This window comes from Manis javanica, chromosome 2 (assembly GCF_040802235.1).
Source record: "Manis javanica isolate MJ-LG chromosome 2, MJ_LKY, whole genome shotgun sequence".
NCBI classification, from domain to species: Eukaryota; Metazoa; Chordata; class Mammalia; order Pholidota; family Manidae; genus Manis; species Manis javanica.
In genome coordinates, this window is record NC_133157.1 from 2,672,182 (window position 1) to 2,695,629 (window position 23,448).

A 23,448-nucleotide genomic window follows, 5' to 3' on the forward strand; every position below is an offset into this window, starting at 1 on the left:
GGGTCCAGATGAGGACACGGCGCTGGCAAGGGAGGTGCGCGGGCTGGAGCAGGAGCCCAGGGCCCTCAGCCCCCTGACGCATCCCCCGTGCAGGGGAGGAAAGCAGCCGCCCACACATAGCCCACTTCCCCCCACCTCCACCTCTGCACAGAGAATAAAATCATCCCAAATGGGTGCGGGGTGCAGGCAGGACGCCCCCGCCTGGAGGAGCAGCAAAAACAAAGTGGAACAAGCCCACCACTCCATTCCAGGCCAGGCGCCCAGAGCGGGGCCCCCAGCCAGCGGCACCTTCGATCTCCCGTGTGCGCGCACACAGCGGGCCAGGGCTGGGGGACACGGCTGGCAGATCCACCTCAGTCCTTGCTGGGCCCCCGGCCAGATGCCCGATGCCCATGAGGAGAAGATTCTGGAAGACCCCAAAGGCGAGACACCCCGGTGGGAACCCCCAGGGAGCCTCCATCAGGGACACCCGCTTAATGTGTTTCTGTGCCAACAGCCACGAGAAGGGCAAGTAAACGGAGGTTCGGGGGCAAACGGCCCCCAGAGCACCGGCCGTTAGGGAGGGCAGCATGGGCCCCAGGCTGCAGCGCCGCCCCAAGGGCTCCCTGAGGCCCACCCCTTCCTCACCAGCACCTTCTGTCCCCCAAGCTCCGGACCGCTTCCCTGCATCCTGCCTGGAGAGCCTGACACTGACCAGCTGCCCAGTCGGCCCTGGATAGGTTGTTTAATCAAAGCAAAAGCTCACAATGGGCATAGCGCCTCCTGGTATCTCTCCGCAGACATGCCCCCAGACAAGCCATCTGGGGGGCCTGCTTTTCTGACCCTGGGCCTGTGCATGCTCTGGACAGAGGCAAGTGTCAGGGTCCAAGGCATGGGGCAGTGCCCACAGGCTCAGCTCTGGGCGTCACGTGGGCAGAGGTGCAATTTTGCGGTGTGATGTGGAAAAATGCACAAAAACCAGGGCGCAGGCAGTCCTAGTGGGACTGAAGACCCCAAACCTCATGAGACAAGGGGTGGCCCATGGGGACCCAGCCCTGCCCGTGCTCACCGACGTGATGGCCTGACCCCACGCACGTCCCCTGCATGTAAAGAGCTTTCGGGGTTGGAACACAAACCCAACCTCAGCAGTATGCAGGACCCAGCCAGCACGGGGTCCACCCACACACAGCCTGGCCACCACCCACTCCGGAGGCCAGCCTGCGCCCCCAGAGCCCCCACAGGCCTATCCCTGCCCACTCCCTCCTGTTCCATCCGGGGAGGCCCTCTCTCTCCCGCAATCCCCAAACCCAGCCAAGCCCTCCACCCAGGCTGGGCGACCACTGCCCAGAGCTGCCCTAAGTGGGACTGAGGACAAACAGGTGACCAGGCACAAGCGAGGGGGGCTGGGGGAGGAGGGCTTCCGTAGCCCGGGTGTGGGTGGCTCCCGGCCCAGCTGGGAGCTGGGTCTGCAGGCCTGGCCAGGCCCCTCTCCTGGCAGAGTACCACAACGGCCTCCAGGAGGTGGGGGCAGTGCTCGGAATGCCCCCCTCTAAGCACGAGTCCCAGGGCAGTCCAGGGCCCTGTCAGGGGGCAGCATGCGGCCAGGCATCAGCCACCTCCAGGGCAAGGGCCCTCCCCTCACTGTGACAGACCCAGGCCTCCCGCATGCCTGCTCCCACCCCCAAGGCTCCTGCCGGTGACCCCACGGCTCCTACCAAGGCTGGGAGGAGCTGGCGTCCAGGGAGGGGCCCTGCGAGCCTGGAGGCCAGAGAGGGGCCAGTGGCTGGGGACCGAGGTTCTGGTGCCACACACAGAATTCTGGTCTCACTTGGGGACTGAGCCACCCCCAGGCTCAGCTAATCGCCTCAATGTCCAGCATCCTCAGGAGGCACCTGGCAGGCACCTGACACCTGACTGCAGATAGATGAGCAGGAAAGTCAGCTGTCAGGACCTCAAGACAGGGCACAGGTGCAGACACGAGGGAGTGAGCCCTCTAAGGGACGAGGCGACTACCCAGAGAGGGGTCCCACAGCCAAAGCCAGTGACCTTGGCCAAGGCCGGATCCACAGTCCCTGAGATCAGCTTAACAGCGCATGCTCCCCTAGCCACGGGCACCCCAGTCGGCAGCAGGGCCTTCCCGAGGACGTCCTGAGCTCTGAGGGCCACCTCCCCGCCCGCTCACTGCCGCACACGCATCCCACCACTGGCACTACACACACCAGTAAGGGGCGCTCTGACCCCCACTGCTGCCAGTCCCTCAAGCCCCTGGTTATGTTGACAAAGTGCTGCACCTAGAACATTCCACGCTCTGACCACAGATGCCAGAGTCCTCAAGCCCGGGCATCAGTGTCCCTGCCTTGCCATCCTAACTGCCCACCCAGGACTCTGGACTCCTCCCCCACCACACCCCCACAAATGGCACCACCATCCAGGCCCAAACCTCACCCGAGCCCTGGGCCCCCAGCTCTGGCCAGTCAGATATGGCTTAACTGCAGCCCAGATCCACCTGCCCCCAGCCAGCAGCTGCCAGCTCCTCATGGCCCTGGGACCCCACCCCTGCCCCAGGTCCACTCCCAGCAGTGGCTGGGGTCTCCCAAACTCCACACCAGAGCCTTACTGCCCCCTGAAGGTTCTCACTGCTGTCAGGACAGGCCCAGCACCCCGGCTGCACCCTGAGGCTCTGCCCTGCCCCCACCTCACTGCCAGTCCTACACCTGCCTCCACGCTGACCCTCGCAGGCCGAGTGACCCCCACCTCAGGGCCTTTGCACACACTGCCCGACACTGGATGCTCCGCACAACTCTGCCTGGCTTCCTGTCCTGCAAGCTCACCTCAAAAGGTCACCCCCAAGTACCCAGGGCTTGACCGTCACCACGGCAGGCCCCAGGCCGTCCTTACCCGGCCCCGGTGCTCCTCTGGAGGTGGGGATACAGGGCTGGGAGGGACGCCTCCCCCGGGGTCCTCCTCCTCAGCGGATGCCCCGGTGCAGCCGCGGCCCCTGGCCCTCGGGCTCCCCATCCATCCGGGCCCAGGGTGCCCTGTCTGCCCCTCACTGTCTGGCCTCCTGGACTGACAGAGCCACCGGCTGAAGACAAAGGCAGGCTGACCACAGGGGGACCGGCGATTAATCTCGGTCAACACCACGGTGGGGCGGGTCGTCCTCCGCCCTGCAATTTACATTTTTATTAAATCACATGGGAAAATTAGAAACATTATGACTTCCCTCAGTCTTTAACCCTCTCTGCCCCACTCTGCTCACAGTCACCTCTTGCCAGCCACCCAAGGGTGAGGATGTCCAGGCCCCCACCCACCTCTGCCTGCCTGTCACCTCCACAGGGACAGCCTGGGGTCCTCTCCCCAGCCTGAGCCCCCCACCGAGGCCCCAGCTGGGCCCAGGGAGTGCAGCCAGGAGGCAGTGCCTGTCCAGCCCTCCCCAGGGGCCGCGGGTCAGCAGGGCCACCCCTTGGGCCTGCCTTGCCCTTCCACAGAGCAGGAAGAGTCCGGGGCCGCCGGCATCTGGCCATGCCCCCTGCTGTCACTACTCCACCCTGACGCATCCCCACCCGGCCTCCCCAAGCCCCTGGGGCTCCTAGAGCTCCCACTACCCCGAGGCCAGCGATGCCCAGGGCTGCTCCTTCCTTTCCCCTCTGGTCGGGTCCCAAGTGGGGAGGCAGCGGGGCAGGGAAGCAGCAGACCCCAGAATGGGCGCTCACCTGTGCTGAAGGCCTGGAGGTGCCCTGGGGTACGGGGCAGGTCCCACAGTCCCCGGGGCACACGCCCCAGCTGGGGCCGTACGGAGCCCCAACAAGCCACCCACAGGGTGTGCGGAGCCCTCAGAGGGAAGCGAGCAGGCTGAGGTGGCTGGAGGTGAAACCACAGTGGCCAGGGGTCCTGCGGGGCGACACCCTGGGAGAGCGGAAGGACAGTCAGGGGAGGGAACAGCACGTGCAAAGGCCATGAGCAGGGGAAGGGCTGGGAATATTCTGGCAACAGGAAGTGGATCAGTACAGCTGGTCCCCCATGAGCAGGGACAAATGCCAGGTCTGGGGCTGAGGCTTCACCCCAGAGGCCATGGCAGCACGGGAGGGACCTAGAGGGGACGGCACGGTGAGGGCGAGCATTTCAGAGTGAGCACTACAAGGAGGTCCTTCTGGATGACAGCCAGCACACCCCTCTGCGCCGTCACACACACCCTCACGTGACCACCCCAGCGGCCGCCGTCCCCTACTGCCTGCAGGGTCCCTACAGGCGAGGTGTGAAAAAGATGCCCTCAACACACAAGGTATCAGGCGGCAGGCTTGGGAGAGGCCCTCCCAAGTGGGGGCAGCAAGGAGGGCTACCCGGAGGAGGGGCCATGGAGGCACAACCCACAAAGCGGGTGCAGTAGCCCTACCACAGTCCTACAGTGCAGCCCTGGCTCACGCTTATCCGTGCCAGCAGCTGACCCAGATTTAGTCACAGGGGAACCGGGCTGAGTCAAGGCTGATTACGGTTCAGTTTCCCTGGTCCTGCGTTGGGCACTGCAGTTTTGGGGGAGGAAGGCACGCAGCACCTTAATGTCCACAGGGCTGCTCTCTCCCGTCTCGCTCTCCCCCACCACCAAGAGCCTGCTTCAGCTCCGCGTCACACATACTGTAAGCAGGTGGCTGCTGGTGGCAGATGCTGGTGGCACTGTAACGGCGGCGGGGGGCCCACTCGGGCCACCCTCAGGTGCTGAATGAAGAGCCTGCAGGAGGTGCCAGGTACCCAATGTCCGAGCAACAGAAATATGTCCCCACCGAACTCAAGCCCATGGCCGAGGTCCCTGCTCGCTGAGGTCACTGAGGCCAGGACTGTGGCTTCTCAATCCAGACTGCAAATCCCCAGCCTCTGCCTCCTTGTGGGCCCCAGGGAGGGGCTTGGAGGCCATGAGCCCCCAGGTGCGCCCACCACTGACAGCACATGGGCACAAACCCCACGTCTGGATTCGGTCCAAAGTCTCCACCTCCTCCCAGCTCCAGTCAAGGAGCCAGCATGGCCTCAGGGGTGGGACAAGACACCGGGTGGAAGCCAGTGTCCCCCCGACAGGGAGGGGACTGAGGCCCTAGCCCAGGGCGCTGCTGCTGCCAGGCACTTGCTGGTAGCCTCTAGGGTGCGTCAGCATCCATTTCCTCAACTGTCTGACGATCGGGCAGGGTAGTCACCACACACACTGGACTGGGGCAGCTGGAGCCCAAGGGCCAGAGGCCGGCCCATCCAAGCAGCCCAAGCAGCAGGCTCCAAGAACCCACCCCAGCTCTCTGCCTGGCACTGGGCCCTCACCCACCTGGCAGCACAGCCCAGAGCCCTGGAAAACAGGCCCTGCCCGTGGGGTGGGTGGGCACTGCGTCCCCTGCTCCCCCCAAGTCCACACCCACCATCAGACTGTCAGGCCCAGCACTGATGCTGAGAGGGCTCCAAGCCCCACCTGTCACTGCTGCCAGGGTGACGGGACACCAGGCACTGCAGCCCTGCCTAACCCAGGGGAGCTTCCTAGAGGAGGCTGCATATATGTGGGACCTGACAGAGCAGGAAGCTGGCAGTTGAAGTGGCAACAGGACCTGGGGGCAGAGGCAAGCCTGGCTCCTGAGGACCAAGGGGTGCCCCTATGGTTGCAGAAACGCTGTCCAGGGTGGCCGCAGGAGGGGCACGGGGAGGCCACGAGGAGGGCTGGAACAGGCAGCAGTGATAACAGCATCCAGCAGGCACTGGGGAGCCACAGAGGGTGGTGCACAGCGGGGAGTGCAGTCCCTGGAGGCGGGGCTGGGGACAGGACAGAGGGGGCAGTAGGCCCAGAAGCCCAGAGCCCCAGCCGCCCCCACTCCTGCTGGGAACCCAGAGGCAGGAACCAAGGGCTCCACTTCCCACATTTGAGGGGGAAATCTGGGGTGTGTGGAGGGCGCCAGGCTTGGGGTTTTGGGGAGAAACCTCCGGTGCCGCACCCTGCAGCTGCTGAGTCAGGAGCCAGGGGACAGGATGCACGTCACGGCCCCTCCAGCAGCTGGACGGGAAGCCCCACGTGAGCACCTGCTGCCTGTACACCAGGCTGGACCTGGGCAGAGCGAGCCAGCTCCTGCCCCCACCCCACGTCCCAGCAGCCCCCCACCCCCGGCTATGAGCCTCAACATCCTCACTTGCCAGTGCTAGAAGGGACCGCTTGGGGCGAGGGGAACTGAGGACCAGGGCAGGTCAGGATGGTCGTGTCCATGTTCAGCCAGATACCCTCCTGGGGCACGGAGCAGATGTGGGGTGGCAGGGACCTGTGGGGTGGCAGGGATCTGTGGGGGGCAGGGACACCAGGCTCAGGCCTGGGATGACTTGGAGTCAGTCTGCAGGGATGAAGGGGGGCAGGGCAGGCGCAGGGGCAGAAAGCAGCCTACAGCCTGGGCAGAGGCTCAGAGGGGGGAACTCCAGGACAAGGCCCTTCAGGGACTCTTGGGGCTCAGCTGATGCCCCCATGGGAGACTGCCAGGTCTTGGGGGAGGGCTGCCCAGGCATGCCCACCCCACACTGGTAGGGCCATGAGGGCTGGCAATGGGCCCGCGTGTTGCAGGCTGGCGGGAGGGCATAGGGCAGGAGGGCACAGGGGACGTCACATCTGCTGACCAAGCCGCCCCCACCCACCACCACTCTGGGAGGAAATGCTCTTTCCCACAGTTATGAAAGATCCTCTTTGCTTAAAGGAAGAAGGTGAACCCAGAATCCCACCATTCCTCAGCTCAATGCCTCTCTTGCTGGGGTTGGCAGGCTGGACCCGAGGCCCAGGTGCCCACGACAGAGCCCACCCACCTGGCACACATCCCTGCCTGCGACCCTGAGCAAGGAAAGACCAGTGGGGACTAGACAGGGGCCTTAAACCCCAAGTCCACGTCCAGGCGACAGGTCTTGCTGACTGGCTCTGGGAGGTTTCTGGGCTCAGGATGGTTCTGGAACCAGCTGTCTCTGAAACCGCCCCTCCCAGGGCCACACCTTCTCAAGGAGAGAACTCATCTCCTCCCCACCCGGTCCGGCCCCACACTGCGTGTCCCCTGCGTTCCAGGAGCCACAGAGCGCTGGCAGGCAATCCACAAGACCCTGGCCTCAGAGCAAGAGATTCCTCCCCCTACCCCACAGATGGGGACACTGAGGTCCAGAGGGGTCCCTGGCCGCCACTTGTCCCTGCTCCCAGGCAAGAACTGTAGATTTGGACATTCTGAAGTTCACTCTCATGGCCATCCTAAAGGCAAGTGCCATTACTCCACCTCACAGAAGACAAAATCCAGGCTTGGAGAGGGAGACGCTGCCCAGGTCATGGCTGCAAAGGGCCGAGCAGGCACCTGAGCCGCCATGGGAGCCCTGCTGCACCAGCACCCTGGGGCCGGCCGGCCCGCACGCGGCTTCCCAGGCTCCGAGGGCCCCTCCTCCCAGCAGTAACAAGGCAGCCCCGCTGGCCAGACGCCCTCTACCCCCGCCACCTACTGCAGGCTGGGTGGGTGGAACTCCCGTGCTCTCTAGGGCCTCTCGGCCTCAGGTTCAGTCTCCTGGTCTCTAAGCAAGGGGTTACCTACAATGCCGGCACCTCCACAGCCACGCCACTCACGCCAGAAGAATGGCCACTTCAGCGCAGGACAACAGCCGCCCACTGCACTCCGGGCTCAGGGGGGACAGGTGCCCAGAGGGAGGCCAGGCAGGCTTCTCCCTCAACACTCTCCACTGTCCCCTCAGGCCAGAAACCCCCAAAACCCTCTCCCAGCAGACCTGGGCACAGCTGGGGCTGCCCGTGTCAGCCCAGAGGCCACACTCAGTGCCCGGCAGGAAACAAGGGCTTGCAGGCTGCCCCTGGGGAGCCCACCCAGTGCCTCCTGATGGCAGAACACCCCAGGTACCAGCCAGGCTCAGCACGCAGATTCCAGGATCAACCAGCAGCTTGGCATCCAGCGCTACTGCCAAGGGTGGAGTGACGGGCACAGTGCAGCACCTCTGGGTGCAGAGGCGAGATGCCTGCACTAAGCCTGTGCCCCTCACCTACCCTCAGGCACCTCAGCAGTCCCTCTGACTGCAGAGCCCTGAGCCCTCAGACGCCAGCAGCACCCCAGGGTCTCATCTAAACCCTGCCCGTGCTCGGGCTGTGCACTGCCTGGTGCGTGACAGGTACTCAGAGCGGCTGGGATGCACCTTCCCGCATGGAAAAATGTCTGTATCCTGCATCCCCACCAGGGCCCCGGGGGCCTTGTTTTCTGACCCCAAACCTCCCCCCACACGCTGCGTGTAATCCCGCCCCCTTCCTGTAATAGCTCGGCCTGTCCTGCCCTCCCCACTAAAGGCCTGTGGTGGCATGCGCTGTCCTGGGACGCGGCCACCTGTGGGACTGTGCTTTGGTTTCCTTGTCTGTTAAGCACAGGGCAAGAGCATGGCATTGGCCACCCCACAGCCACCAGCTGTGTGTCCTTGAGGATCTGCTCAGCCTCTCTGAGCCCAGTTCTCATCTGGAAATGGAGTGCAGTAGGCTTGGCACAGGCTGGCACCTGGGCGTACAGTGCACGGCAGCTCACCAGCTCCCCACCTGAGCACCGATCCCACTCAGACCTGCGCACCACAGAGGCCTGGCACTTTCTCTGGCCTCATCCTGCACTTCAGGACCCCCATCCACCAAATGCCAGCTCATCCAGGCAGACAGGAGCCCCTCACCCTAGGCCAGGACATGAGCCCTTGAGGAGATGTCCCCCACAGCTAGCAGTCCCCCAGCCAGCCAGACGCCCCAACAACCCAGCAGCCAGGGACCTTGGCATACCGTCTGAACAAGGCTGGGCCCAGCCCTGCCCTCCACGTGCCCTGCCCAGCCAGGTCCAAGGCAGGAACACCACATATTTATTCACCTGCGCGTCCAGGGCCCACCCCACCCAGCGTATACACCCACACGGTCACCCTTCTCCTCTGTCATGGCCGCCCCAAACTCTGGCCTCTGAGAGGAGCTGAGAACCAGAGGAGGGGTGTGAGGAGGCCGAGGCTGCAGGAAGGCTCGCCCACTGCCACCAGCCACTCCCGCAGCCGGTCCCAGGGGATGGAAAGGGGCTGCCCTGCAGAACGGCCTGTGGTGGGAGTGAACTCCCCGTCACCGAGAGTGTGCAAGCCAGGGTGCCAAGGGCCCCCTGGGCCACACACACACTTGCCTTCTCCAAGGCTGCAGGCCTGGGCCAGGAAACTGGGTGGAGACTGGAGGGTGGGGCCTATCCAACCCAGAGCTGCTAAAAAGAGCCAACGGGGAAGTAAAAATAGGAAATAAAAATAAAATTGCTCCAGCCAGCCCTAGTTGTTTGCTTAGGAGACAAAGCACCTCAGCCCCGGGCCCTCCCAGACCAGGAATGTCTCCCCCGACCTCCAGCTGCCCCAGAAACTCAACCGCACACCAGGGGCCGGGGCAGGAAATGCCTCGGAGAGGAATCCCGAGAACCCGGTTCAAACCCCAGCTCTGCCACTAACCAGCCCCGTGACCCTGGTCACGGAGCTGAGCCCCACCTGCCTGTCAGTCACAGGGTGCAGACCACATCCCAGGTACGCAGGGAGGGAGGGAGTGTGGCAGCTTGCCCAGCCCGAGGCCCCCAGCTCCCAGCTCCCAGCAGGGCGGCCCCACACCCAGGTCTGCCACATGCCTCTCTCCTCCCCATCTGCACACTCACTCCATCCCCAAAGGAGGCAGTCAGGAGATAAGAGTACCAGACCACATGGAGGCCGGACCCCGCTCACACCAGCTCACCGCGCAGCTCTCAGACTTCAATTTCCTCATCTAACGACTAAAGGAAGCCTTCCTTCCTGTCCTTTCCTGCTGGGCCTTTCCAGGACTAGCAATAGGCTCATTCACACTAAAGTGTGCATGACTGACCCTGGCTTCAGGATTGGGGGCAGAACTCCACAGAGGAGAGTATCTGATCCTGGAGCCGAGACAACCCAACCAGAGGGCAAGGAAGGACCATTTGGTTCTCATGCACCCAAGCACCTCTCCATCCCTGGCGGCATGAGAGTTCTCCACTGCTGGCTCAGTTCAATAAGGCACCTCCTGGGTCAACACTCACTGACGGGTGGAGTCTGCCATGGGCACCTGCAGAAAGGACGTCTGAGTGCTGCCTACCCCAGCCTGGGCCCAAGCCCTGGGCCCCTGCGGTGGGTGAGCACGGCGGCCCACCATATCAATGGTCTGACCCAGCATCAGCGGGCCCCACACCACCCTTCCCATGACAGCGAAAGGTCTTTCTAGAACTTAGATCTGCTCTCAGCCTCTCCATCCTCTGGTCCTCAGGAGAAAACCCCAGTGCCCTACACTGCAACCCGCTCGGCCAGTGCCCTCCGCTCTCCTAAGGACAGCCCGGCTCTGACCGCCTCACCTCCCTGCACGCACGCCGGGCTCTGCCTGCCCACGGCACTTGCCACGTGTCACCTCAGCGTCAGGCCCGTCCACAGGGACCAGCACACAGGGAGCTAGTCCGCAGCAAAGCTGTCCCCACCTGGACCTGTCTTTGCTGGCCAGGAGGGGTGGGGGGCACTGGGTATGGGTACACACACACACACACACCCAGGCTCACATGACCCACACACATCACATACAGAGGCCCACACGTGTGCACTCTGGCACTGGACCCCAGCCCACAGGAATGACCTGCCAGGTCCCCCTGCCCCACATGTTCTGCCTCTATGTCCCTAAAGAGGATCTGGGGGCAGGGGCAGCAGGCCCCAGTGCGGGGGGAGGGCAGGGAGGGGAGAAAGCAGCAGCAGGCACATCTCTGGCCTCTGACCAGAGCCCTCCAGCCCACAGACCCTCCGACTGGCCAGAGAGCACAAGGTGGGGCTCCCCCTGGAGAGGACCAGGGACAGACCCTGGGCGCACCTGACCTCCAGGTCCTGGGGGCCAAGCCCGAGGTCAGGCCTCCAGCCTACCCAACACAGGCACGAAGGCCAGCGACCCAGGTCCCAGCTCAGAGTCCCAGGTCCCGGCCATGGGGGCCGCCAGGCACCAAGCACAGAGCCCAGACCGCCAGCGAGACATGGCAGTGAGGACAGTCATCTCATTGTTCAGAAACAGGTGCAGGGGCGAGGGGGACCTCTGAAAGGGCCCAAGGGCCAGCAGGAGGGAGGCGTGAGTCATCTCCTTGCTCCAGGGTGCTCTGTGACCCCCAGGTTCCCACAGGCCTGCTCTCCACCCCACAGACATGGTCTGCCTGCTCCCCGGCCCTCACGCATGGGGCTGGGCAGAACACAGGGCTGATGCCGAGGAGATGGGGGGCACCGACTGCCCCGTCTGACAACGTGCGCCAAAGCTTATCAGCCACGTCCAGGGCCACCATGGGCCGCAGAGCCATTCCCTCCCTGCTCCATCAGCCGGCCACGAGAGCACCCCCACTGCCCAACACACACACACAATAACCGTCCACAGGCAGCTAAGTTTCAGCAGCAGGGAGGCCGTCTGCCCCAGAACGCAGCTGAGCTGGTGCGCTCGGGGACCCAGCCTCTCTGAGAGCTGCAACCAGTAACCACACCAGGAGGCTGACCTCGTCCGATGCCCTGGGGATGCGGGCAGGTGCCGGGGGCACCGGCCCAGGTCCGAGGGACCAGGGCCCCACCTGGACTTGGGGCTAGCCAGCCCAGAACCAGAGCAGCCTGCATCCTGCAGCCAGGAGAGCTCAGGTCCTGACACGGGGAGGCCCTCTGAATACAGTGGCTTTCTCTTTTTGTAACCCTGTCCCACGCCAGCCACGGAAGAAAGAAATAAGTTGGCAAGGATCAAGTGGCCAGTGGTGGCTGGTGCACACCCACCTTTCCAGCCCAAAGAGGGAGCCCCAGAGAGGCCCCTGGGCCCTCAGGCCTCGAGCCCCCCTATACCCCCAGGCACCCCAGAGCCCTGGGACCATTGGGAGTAGCACCATCAGACCAGGCCACGTCAGCCCAAGGAGCATGCTCGACTGGGAACAGGCCAGGAGTGTGCAACGTGGGGCCAGGGAGGCACCAGTCTCTTACCTGGTGACCCAGGACACGCCACACCCCTCTGTGTCCCCCCAGCTGCTGCAGGGGGAGATAATCTCTCCCGTGATGCCTGCCGAATGCATTTTTCCAACAGATCATGAGAGCAGAGACGCTGGGCCGGGGACAGTGGGAACACGCCACGGGAGCCCCCGGAGCCACTCAGAGTCCTGGCGCTCACCCACCCCCCCACAGCCGAGATGAGGCCCATTTTCCTCCTCCTCAGGGTGAGGCTAGGGGGAGCCCTGCTGCTGCCTCCCCCTGCCCTTAGAGCTGTTATTAGCTGCAGCTCTGCAGCCAAAGACCCACTGGCACTACAGGCACAATTCTTCCCAGCAGGGAGAACAAGGCCGGTGGTCCCACGAAAAGCAGCTCTGAGACATGAAAGAGGAAGGTGGCTGGGGTCCCGCCTGCCAAGCGTGACTCAAACACACCTCAGCCAGACAGACTGGCGGGACCCCTCTCCCGGGGTCCTGCACGCGGCTGCCTCCAGCCCTGCTCTGGGACCACCCCTCAAGGGACTCCCCCAGCCAGCAGGCTTTCCTGAGGGATGCCACGTCACAGCCCAGGCCCTCCCCCACGCTCGGCCGACACGCCCACTGCACACTCAGCCATGGGCACCAGAACACGCCCCACACCAAGGTCCTGAGCATCCCCACACTTGCCCCTGTGGTCTCCTCATCTGGAAAAGGCACTTGATCCTTCCAGATGCTCAGGCTGAACGTCATGTTAGGAGTCAACTTCCCAAGGGACCCGCCAGCACATTTCTGAAGTGGACGGGCTGGGGAGACGTCTGCAAAGAGCCCCGGTTCCCTCGACAAACACTTCAAGGCCAGCACAGGACCCGGCACTGCGGCTTCGGCGGCAAACGAGACCTAGCAGCTGACCCCACCAATGAGCAGGACGTTCGGAGGCCCCGGGCCCCAGGGGAAAGGGCCACGTGCAGTCAGAGGTGGGCCGAGGGGCCCAGCCGTGTACCTCCCACTTCCAACTCCATCCAACATCCTTCCTCCCATTTGACAAACAGGGAGGAGGTGCCGTGCCTCGGGCCACAGCTCACGTGGTGGAGCCAGGATGCAACAGGCAGGGGACCCTGAGCATGTCGCCTACCCCCCGTCCAGCGGGCCGCAGGGGTACGCCTCTTGGGAGCGGTGTTCCCTGGGGTCCCAGGCTTGGGGGGAGGCAGACCCATGGGCTAGGGGGGCTGGTGCCCTGACCTTATGCCCAGGGAGACAGGGGAGGGAAGAGAGGGGGCACTGGTGCCCTTCCCGCCGTCCTTGCCCCTCAGCTGGGCCCAGGAAGGCCTCGGCCAGCACAGCCCCACCCCAGGGGCTCAGGCCCGCCTCACCACTGTATGAGCCCAAGGCCGCCTGGCACCCAACACCTAAGGTCCCCACCTCCCAGCCCTCCTCCTGACCTTGAGCCCAGGCGGAAAGTCCAGGAGCAGGGGTGGGGCGGTGGGGGCTCCACCGCCTCCCGTGGACTCTGCCCCCAGTCCGAGTCGTTTCCCTCGAGCCAGGTAAGGAGAGAGTGAGGAGCCGTAAGGCAGCCCAGCACTCACAGGAGGCCCCTGGGCCAGTGACGCCCAGAGGCACCCACAGGGAGAGAGGCAGGGCCCGCGGCAGGGGCACCAGGAGATGACCAAGGGATGTGAGGACAGACAGGCCGGTGGAGAGGGGGCCCCAGCTGCTCCCCCCACGGCGGGGCCAACAAACAGCCCCTCACCCAGGCCCCGGAGATCTGAGCTGGTGTAACAACACGTGGTCCAGCCCAAGACATTCTGGGGTCCAGGAAATGGGCAGAGGGACCCCTGCAGCCAGGCTATGGACCACCAGGTCACAGCCAGGCCCAATCTCACCCTCATCTCCTCACAGGATTAATTATTCCCAGAACAGCTGACCACATCTCCCCATGCTGGAAAGGTTCCTCACCAGCACAGACCTATAACCCAGCTGGCAAGGGGCGAGCCAGAGCAGCCTGGGATGCAGTCAGATCCTTCTGGAATCCTCCAGGGAGGACTACTACAGGTACCTACATGGGCATCGCCGCTCTGCACCCTCGGCTGGGACCAGAACTCCCCACGGAAGGTCCACACATTGTCTCTACCTTGATTTCCTTCCCACAACCCAGACATCAAATTCCTATTCATCCCTCAAAACCCAACTACAACTACACCTCTTCCATGAAGCCTCCCTGACCTCCACAGGCAGTTTACAGGTAAGGCAACTGAAGCCCACACAGGTAGTTACCAGCCCCAGGGCCACACAGCACCCAACGCAGAGCTAGCACCCATGACAGAAGGCAGCCTCTCTCACCAACAAGCTCCCTGAAGGGAGAAGAGTGATGAGATTGGAGAGGCTACAGGGCCTTGTGGACAAAGCAGAGGCCTGGCCTCCACGCTGGGGAAATGGGGAGCCATGGAAAGTTCCAGGCAGGGGAGGTCGGAGCCAAAGGAGAGAGGAGGCTAGCCCGTCCTCAGTTGGTGGCTGGCATGTCCCCACGGCCCCCTGCTCTGCCCAGCTCCCGTCTGTAAGGTTCATCATGTCCCCATTACAGCTGCTCACCTGAAATGCTTTGCTGTAACACTCCCAGTTCAAAATCAGAGCCTAGCCGAGCAAAAGTGACCATATACCCCACCCAAACTGACTCAGAGCTCTCGGCTTCCGGACCACCCCCTGACCCCGTCCTGCTGCCCCAGACCTGTCCCGCTTATCCAGGGAAGGGTACAGGGCCATTTCCTGAGAATCTGGTCCCCGGCTGGGCCATCCTGATCAGACAGTCACCAGCTCCTGGGAACAAGGCCAGGGTGCAAGGTGCTGGGAGGGAAGGGCAGAGACCTCTGGCAGCCAGGAGGCACCAGGGAAACCGAGGCTAGAGAAAGAAAGCCGGCAGAGCGAGGCCACCTGCCCCAGCCCCAGCTGCACCCCTGCATGGGAGGGGTCCCTGTCCTTCGGGTGTGGGGTGGGTGATGGCTCTCCACCCTTGTGAGGCAGAACAAGGGCCTTAGGGGCACAGACCTCTGAGAGCAGCAGTGACAGCCTCTGCTGGAGCACCTAAAGCTGCCTGCGTCACAGGGGGTACACAGGAGACCCCAGATGTCCAAAGGGCACCCACTGTGGCCTGGACCCGGGAGCTGGGCCCTCGCCAGCCAAGCACCTCGGGCACATCACTCAACCTCCCAGAACCTGAAGTCCTTATCCCAGAAACATGGTCACAACAGCCCCTGCCTCCTGGGCTTGCCCACGTAGGGGGACGGCTCAGCATACAGCCACCTCAAAGCTCACTGAGATGCTTCCCAGTGCCCGGCCCTGACTCTGAGTGGCAGATGGACATGACGCCTGGGTTTACTCGACAGGGTGCTGTAGAGGCCCCCGGCCCCTCCCCAGGGCACAGGGCGTCCTCCACAACGTGAGTGTCCAGCTGCCACAGACGGTCAGCTGTGGGTCTCCATCCCACTCCTGATCAAGCCAGCATCTCCTGGGCACCTATGCTGGGCACTGCAGGGCTGCACACACTTTAGACCAGCCTCCAGAACCTCAGCAACAGAGGCGGCAGGAGACACATCCAGCACGTCACGCCACTGCGCTGGCCAAGCACCTGTTCTACCAGAACGGCCTCGTAGGGCGCCGTGTGTGCACTGAATCAGCTGTGACGAAGCACCATCGCCCCATGGCACGCACAGAAGAAGGCAAGGCAAAGGACCGGCAGGTCTGACAGTGGGGCCTGAACCCGGGCAGCCTGGCACCAAGTCCAAAACCGTGCCCACCACCCTGTGCTCCACACAGTGCACAAATGGTCAAGGACAGCCAGGCTCTGATGGCGGAAAGCGAGCAGACCCCAAGAAGGACATGGCTTTAGAGCTGACCCCACAGACAGGCAGAGAGCCGAGAGGGAGCTCCTGGTGGAGGCAGGGCCAGCCAAGCCCGACGGGCACCCGCTTCAGACGGCTTTGGCCAAGGCAGCCATCCACTGGGAAGCCTGTGAGCGCGGCAACTCCAGCCACCTGGGCTGTCACCGCCTGACCTCTGCCCGGGGGCCAGTGTGGACACTTAAGCTAAATTGGTCAATTATGGGATACTTAGATCCCTCCCTGGGGCTTCCCAGCCTCCTGTGGTTCTGGGAGGCAGCACCAGGAAGCCTGCTAAATCAGTAACCTCATTACAGCCCGGTGGCCACGCCTGAGGCCGGCTTTGAACTCCGTGGGGTTTATCCCTGGCCCTGGAGGATTTACACACCGCCTGGCCCAGGCCCAGCTCCTTCGCCTCCACACTGACGGCTCCAGGCTCAGGACCGCCCCGCCTCTGCCAAGACCCATCGTCACCAGCCCCGGGCCTTGCACAGTCAGGAAAACTGAGGCACAGCTGGGAATCACTGGTGCTCGGACCAGCCCACAGAGGCACAGGGAGGCCAGGGCCCAGCTCTGCGTCACCCGAGAAACAGCATGTCAGACTCCCTTTACGTCCGAGCCCCAGCTGACAGGCTCAGAGCCATCCATCTCAGGAGCTTGGAGCCGAGGGCCAATCATCAACATCTCCAAGTTAAGAAGGACCCCAAGTTAACCTCACACTGAGGCCCCCAGGGCCCATTCCCCACCACGGCTGTGGAGTCCCTGCCCTGAGCCCAGAAGGCCCAGCCACCCTGCCAGCCCACGGACAGCCTGACCCCAGCCTCCCCTGGTGCTCTGGGATCGGCAATCTTTCCAGACCTGGGCTCGGGCCCTCTTTACTCAGACTGTCCCATTGCCTTTCCTAGAGACCCCAGACCCCTGGCCGAAACCGCTAGCAACCCAGGCCCAGGATGCCTCCGTTAACAGGGTGGTGGGGGGGGCAGCACATACCCAGGGTGGAGAGTCCTTCCCCCAAGAGCAGGCCAAGGGCCAAGGGCCAGGAAGGGGAAGAGGACAGGAGCGCCAGGGCCCAGGTCGGGGGCTCCTCTCCCACCCTGAGGGAAGATGGAGATCCCCAGCCCAGCCCAGGGGCCCAGCCTGTCCCCAAGGAAGCTCTGTGCTGAGTGGCCCAGCCATGGCAAGGTCAACAGCCCCCTCCTGGGACACCTGCTATGTCAGGCCAAGCCCACCTGGGACTTTCCTCCTCCCAAGCCCTGCTTGCCTGCAGCCCACCTCCACACAGGGCTGGTGGTCTGATTCCAACTATTACCACCATCACACCGTTCCCATGGCCCCCAGACTCACCCGGTGCCCAGTGCACACACCCATCTCTCCCAGCTCTGGCCTCACGGGCCTCTGGGCCTTTTCCCTGCCATCCAGGGTGCCCCTCCCCCCACCACCTATTGCAACCCTCTCGGCCAGAGCCCCCACCAGAACCTGCTCCAGCAGGAAGCCTGCACCATCCCTCCACTCCTGCACCCACCTCCATGAGGCTGGGAGGGCAGGACCAGGCCAGCACCTAGCAGGTGCACCCGGCCAGCAGGCTCGAGTCCTTCTAAGAAGAGCTCATCAAGGCACCGTTAGGATCGGCTGGGATGGCAAGGCATGTGCATGAATGTGTCTGTGTGTTCGTGTGAGCATGCACGAGTGCAAATGTGCGTGTGTATATGTAGGTGAATGTATGCACACATGTGTGCAGGTGTGCATGCTGGAGGTTGCATCCCTACACACGTGCATGCGCTGTGTTGGGAGTGGGGCCACAGAGATAACCAAGGCCTCCCTGCCCTGAGGATGCAATGTGGCCATCTTGGCCAGCCCCCCAACCAAGTCCCTCAGGAATTTGCTGCCAGACAGCCCCACCACGGTGAGGTAGAGGTGGGCTACAGGCCACGGGTGTCCTCATGCCGTGCCTTTGGGTGCTGACCCAACCCATGGCTTCCAACGGCCCCCACCCTGCCCCACCCCAGCCAAGGACAACTGTGGGGTCTCCACTGCCCTACAGGCCTTTAAGAGTTAAACAGGGACCAGAAACTTCAGCCCTCTACCAAGCCCCACAGAACAAAGCACTCACTTGCCCAAGCCAGAGACCTGTGACCGGGCTCCCGGGGAGCCTGGACGGGGTGCAGATCCAGGCAGTGGCAGGTGAGCAGCTTCTAAAGGCCTGGGGGAGCAGCGTCTCACCCAGGGACCACTTCTGGCCCAGCTGGGGCTCAAGGCCCCTGGCTGAAAGGCTGCAACAGGCCTTAAACAGCTTGGTCTCCCCATCCACTTGGGGCCCATCTCCATGAAGCCTGAGGTCCCGAAAACCCAGTTCCATGTTCACAGCAGGCACCCCATCAGTGGAGCCATCAGCATCCTTACAGGGGCAGAACGGGGCCCTGAACTAGCTGGGAGAGATTTAGAAAAGCAGGGTAGCCAGAGACCCCAAAGACGAGGAAATCAGGCCCTGAGCAGCCACCTCACTCACCACTCCACTCTGGCAGGGGCAGAGGGACGCAGGGACATGAGGACACACAGAGGCAGGGACACGCAGCAAACAGGGGCCGGGCTGCAGGACCAGGTGTGCGGTATAGCCAGAGCCAGCTGAGAGGGAGGCTGAGTGTGAGTGCGTGTGCACCCTGCACGCGTGCGTGTGCATGCCCACTCTCCCCTGCATCAGCCTGGGCCAATTTTATTTAGCTGCTTTCTGCTCCATTTCACGCCCGTTCAGCTGCTGAGCTACACGATTGCTTTGTGACTCTAGGGTGCAATTTCCCTGTCGGTGAGGTGCGGGCACGACCACTCAGAACATCTCACATCAGGTTCGAGTGGGTGTACAAGTGAGTCCTGCGCCCCACCCGCCTCCCTGGGGCATCACGGAGGGTCCGCACGGCGGGGACCCAGCAGGGTGAGGGCTCCCAGATGGGGCGTGTCAGTGTTCACTCGGCACACAGAGGCCAGGCCAGGCCGCCCTCCGCCCACGGCTGTGCCCCACACCTGACAGCACCAGCCCCCAGCTCTGCTGTGTCCTGCTCCGGTTCAACCCTGCAGACCTGGGCCCCAGCCCAACCTGGAGGAGGCACGGTGAGGACTGGCCTGCCCTTCAAAAAGGGGCCTTCAGGGAAGCACACCTCCACGACAAAACGGGCTGCCCTCCCAGCACCCTAAAAGAGGCCGCACACGCATCCGTTTCACAGGAGGACAGCTGGGGCCCAGAGAGGCCAACGGGCAGGCCACACACACAGGCAGCAGATGGGGGGGGCAGACCCCAGCCCAGCAACAGGACACCATCCCCCAGGAAGGTGCAGCTCCTGGGGTCCCCCCAGTGATGGCCAGGTCATTCCAGAGAACAGGTGGGGGGCACCAAGTGACAAAGAGGCCTGAATGGGAGGGGGCAGAGGAGAGGCAGGGACCGTGGCAGGTGGAACTGCACCTTATAAATGTAAACGCAAGACTCACCCTGTCCCCCAGCTTTCCACGGCACCCATGAAATGGGCTGCCTAGTGAGCACTGGGACAAAGGTCGCACAGGCGAGCCCTAATGGGCACCAGCCCCACTGACCAGGCAGGCTCTCAGTCCAGACACACAGGCTCTTGAGGGCCCAGACCCCTGCCCCATCCCTGGCCCTGCCAATGGCCAATTCCCATGGGAATATACCAGCTAATGGGACACCACGAGGCCCTGGCTGCCAAAGCCTGCCAAAAGCAGCCAACTTCAACAAACTTGAGTGAAGAAAGAAGGGCAGGTGCTGGCTTGCAGAGCCTTGGCCCTGATGACAGGGCCCCAGCCTGAGTGAAGGCAGGGGCCTGGCCATGTCCTCCAGAGAGCAGCTGAGCAGCCCAGGACCCCCTTCTCCCACCACCCAGGCCCGGCCGTGAAACACACGGGCTATGGACGGAGCCCAAGAAAACAAAACTCTGCCAGCAGCCTCCTGGGTTTAAGGCTCTCCCCCACCCTCCGCTGTCTGTGTACCCAAAGTCTGTCCCACCTAGAATCTGGCCCCCATATGATACCAGAGCCACTGGCATGCACACCCAGCCCCGCCTGGGCACGGGGCCCACTCGCAAGCACCCATTCTGTCGACTCAGTAACTCCACCACCAGCCACCAGGCCTCCTTTCCCAGGAAAGGAAACGAATACTGCCAATCGGAATCCCCCAGAGCCACAGAGGGGGTGGGGTGGAGGCCAAGGGAGAGCAGGCAGAGGGCCTCCTGGAGGAGGTGCAGCTCCCTGCAGACCCTGAAGGACAGGCACAGCTGGGGTGGGAGCAGGGCTGCAAGCTTCAATCGGCCCGGCCCTGTCCCAGGGCCGGCCCGTTGCTCCCCGCACAGCCCCGCACAGGGCCAGCTCATTCCTCCCAGGTCTGGGCAGAGGGGGCCAGGCTGCACACTGGGCCTGGGCAAGGATGCAGGCTGGCCAGGCCACAGCCACAGTCAGGCCACCTCGGAGGGCTGTTTTTCTCACCCTCACATGTCCCCGTCAACAAACAGAGCCCCTTCCGAGTTTACCAAAACAAACGCCCCAACCGGTCGGCAGTGCCCAGGCCGGGACAGAACTGCCTCAGCAGGCCAAACTCCAAGCCCGGCCTCCCAGACTCACATGACCCTGTTATTTTGGGAGGCCCCGGAATGGGCTCTATTTTGGGTCCCAAGGGCTCTGATATTACCAGAAGCCCCTCACCGGGGCTACAAGCTCACTTAGGTCCCCAAAAGCCCTCCAAAGGGAGGCCATTGGCTTATCGCCCTGCCACTGGCCACCCTATCCCCTTCTGGGCAAATGAGCTTAGCTGTCCACGGGGTCTGTCAAGGTTGAGATCTCTGGACTTTGCGAGCTCAGCCCTCCAGTCCCACTGTCCAGGATGACGCCAACAAAGGCCTTCCCCCGTGATGGGCACAGGGGCACTGGCCAGCCCAGGGCAGGAGGCAGGGTGCCTCAGGCGAGTTACCCAGAAGCCCATACTTGAGCTGTCCCTGCCCTCACCAGATGGCTGGGAGGCTCCTGGGGTGAGAGCTGGTGCCCAGGCCCACCAAGCCCAAGGCAGTGTCGGGGGGGGAAGCCCTCTCTGCCCAGGGCCCCATAAGTGGCCGGAACACTGAGAGGGGTGGTTCAGCCTTCTCAACAGCTCCACGTCTGGTCTGGGCCGTCAGCCGGGCCCTGGACAAGCCAGGCCTTCTGACACTCGCCCCCCACGAGGGATTAGGCTGTGTTGACAAAAGGGCTTAGGCAAGTAGCCGCTTAAACGGACCTTCAACTCCACTGGACTTCAGAGTTGGTCACAAGCTCAGAAAAAATAAGGCGTAATCAGAGCCCAGGATTCTCTGCTCAAGCCTGGGCAGTGGGCTGCCTCGGAGTCCACCGGCCAGGACTGACAGGAGCCCCAGGCCTGCTTGCAGGCAGGGGCCCCCATGCAGATTCCTGAGGCAGTGGCCCGGAGGCACAGCCCCTCTTCAGGGGGACTTCAGCCCAGTGACCCTGCAGCCCAGGCCTGACATGTGCCAACTCTCAGGCCCACCAGAACACCACCAACAGGAACCTGTTCTGGTCCCAGTACCCAGCCACGGCCCTGCTACATGGGGAAGTGGGGGCTGCCACACGGAAGAGGCAGAGTCGAGCACCCTTGTTCCAGAGGGATCCTCTGGGAGAGCCTGGCTCTGTGGGCATGTGTGCACGCAAGGGCGCAAAGCTTTAACGGGGAAAGGAGACACTGTCGCCCACACAGGGGCCCACCCGCACACTATGCCGGGCGGCAGTTAAGCCCCCAACAACTCGGCTTTCTCTACTGCTCCACACACACACACGCAGGCACCCACGGGCAGGTTGTTCAAACCCAAAACCCCCCAGTTTGAAGCCTGGGGCCTCAGCCTCTCCAAGTCAGTTTTCTCATCTGCAAAATGGGCATCAGTACTCTCTCGTGCGGCTTTGGGAGGACCCAGAGCCCACTCGGGGAGGGCCGCACGGCCTGGCCCTCACCCGCCAACCAGAGTCTCACACAGAGACAGCCAGGAAGGCTTCTTAGACTTGAGAAACTTGGAACCCTACTCCAGTCACACTGCAGCACGCCCATCGGGGGGCCGCGGGGGGTGCTCAGACCTTCCCAGGGTCCAGCTCCACCATGGCTCGCTCCCCTCTACCTGCCGGTCTCATCAAACGTTCCTGCAGCTGTGCCAGGTTCTGACAGCCAACCTGGTGGTCACACTGCGCCCCAGGATGCAGGAGGGTGGGCAGGCAGGAGGGGCGGTGAACCGTGGGGTTTCATTCATAATCAGCTGTTTTAATTTCCATTCAGCACAAATCCTTCACCCTGCCTGACAGCCTGGCGGCTGTCCCCACCACCAAATTAATATCCTTCCCGGTCTCATTTATAAAGTCCCCACACCCCTCCCCCTTCGCTGCTTCTCACTGCCTCCCAGATCCTGGGGAGGGCAACGGCTGGGGGCGCCGGGCCATGCCCCCTTCTCCTCCTAGGTGGGTCGGGCCTGGAGTTGGAGGGCGTCTGGGCAGGGAAGCCACCGGGCGGGATGGCAGTGGGAGAGCAGGAAAACTGGCCCTCCGTGCCTCGGGGTGTCCTTCTCCCAAGTGTAGGGCCAGCCCCAGAACGCCCAGAGGACACTCGGGTGCGCCAGGGCTAGGGGCCCCGTTTCTGGGAGGGGGCCTTCCAGCTTTGCTGGTACGGGTCCTGCAGCCCCTCGGCGACCCTGCCCACCCGCGCCCGGGCTGCTTGGGGGCCAGGGTCCCGAGTGCCCATGCCCGGCCGGCGGCCTGCTGGACCGGGTGGCCGGGGCCGGCCGAGCGGGGAGCGCACAAGTTGCGCCGCCCGCGCAGCGGAGCGGGGCCCGGGCCCTGGGCGCCCTAACGCAGCCGGGTGACCGGGCCCCGCCGCCGCTCCGCCCGCGTCCACGCCGCCGCCGCCCGGGGAAAAGTTGCCCGGTGCCTGCTCCGCGCAGGCCGGCGCCCCGCACCTGGAAACGCGCCGCGCCGCCCCCGCGGCCGCCCGCACTCACCGAGCGGCAGGAAGTGTTTGGTGTCCATGGCGGCGGCCCGGCGGGCGCGGGCGAGCGCGGCGGCCCCCGGCGCGGCCGGCCGGGCCCGGGCGGCGGGAGCCGGCGGCGGCGGCGGCGGCGGCGGCGCGCGGAGGCCGCGGCGCGGCGAGTTGTTGCAAAAGTCGCCCAACAATGTAAACTACTTGTGCTGCGCGCCGCCGCCGCGCGCCCGCGCCCGAGCCGCGCGCACCCGCGCCCCGCTCCGACCGCGGCGGCGCCGGCGGGGGGGCGGCGGGGGGCCCGCGACGGGCGCGGACTCGGCGCAGCGCCGCCGCCCCGCCCGGCCCGGCCCCGCGCCCCGCCCGGCGCGCGCCCCCCGCGCCCGCGCCTCCGGCCCCCGCCGCCGAGTTGCGAGCGGGCGAGCGCCGCACAAACTTGCAAGTTGGCCTCTGCCGGGGGTCGGGCGCCGCGCGGGACGGGGGAGGGGCGGCAGCGAACTCCCTGCCCGGCCCGCCCCAAAAGCCACCGGGCGGAGGCGGGAGCGGAGCCGCAGAGCCCGTCGCGGCCGGGCCATTGTCTGGGCGGTCACACAAAGCGGCCGGCCGCGCGGCGCGGCTC

At 64.2% G+C, this 23,448-nt stretch overlaps 1 protein-coding gene across 1 annotated transcript in view; it reads right to left on the reverse strand.

The window, feature by feature from the left end:
- RXRA (retinoid X receptor alpha) overlaps positions 1–23,000 on the reverse strand; it is a 95,438-nt gene extending 72,438 nt beyond the window's left edge. Inside the window, exon 1 of the mRNA XM_073221940.1 lies at positions 22,852–23,000. Coding sequence (XP_073078041.1) covers positions 22,852–22,879 — 28 coding nt within the window. The 5' untranslated portion in view covers positions 22,880–23,000. The remainder of the gene's footprint in view (positions 1–22,851) is intronic.
- Positions 23,001–23,448: the final 448 nt, after the last annotated feature.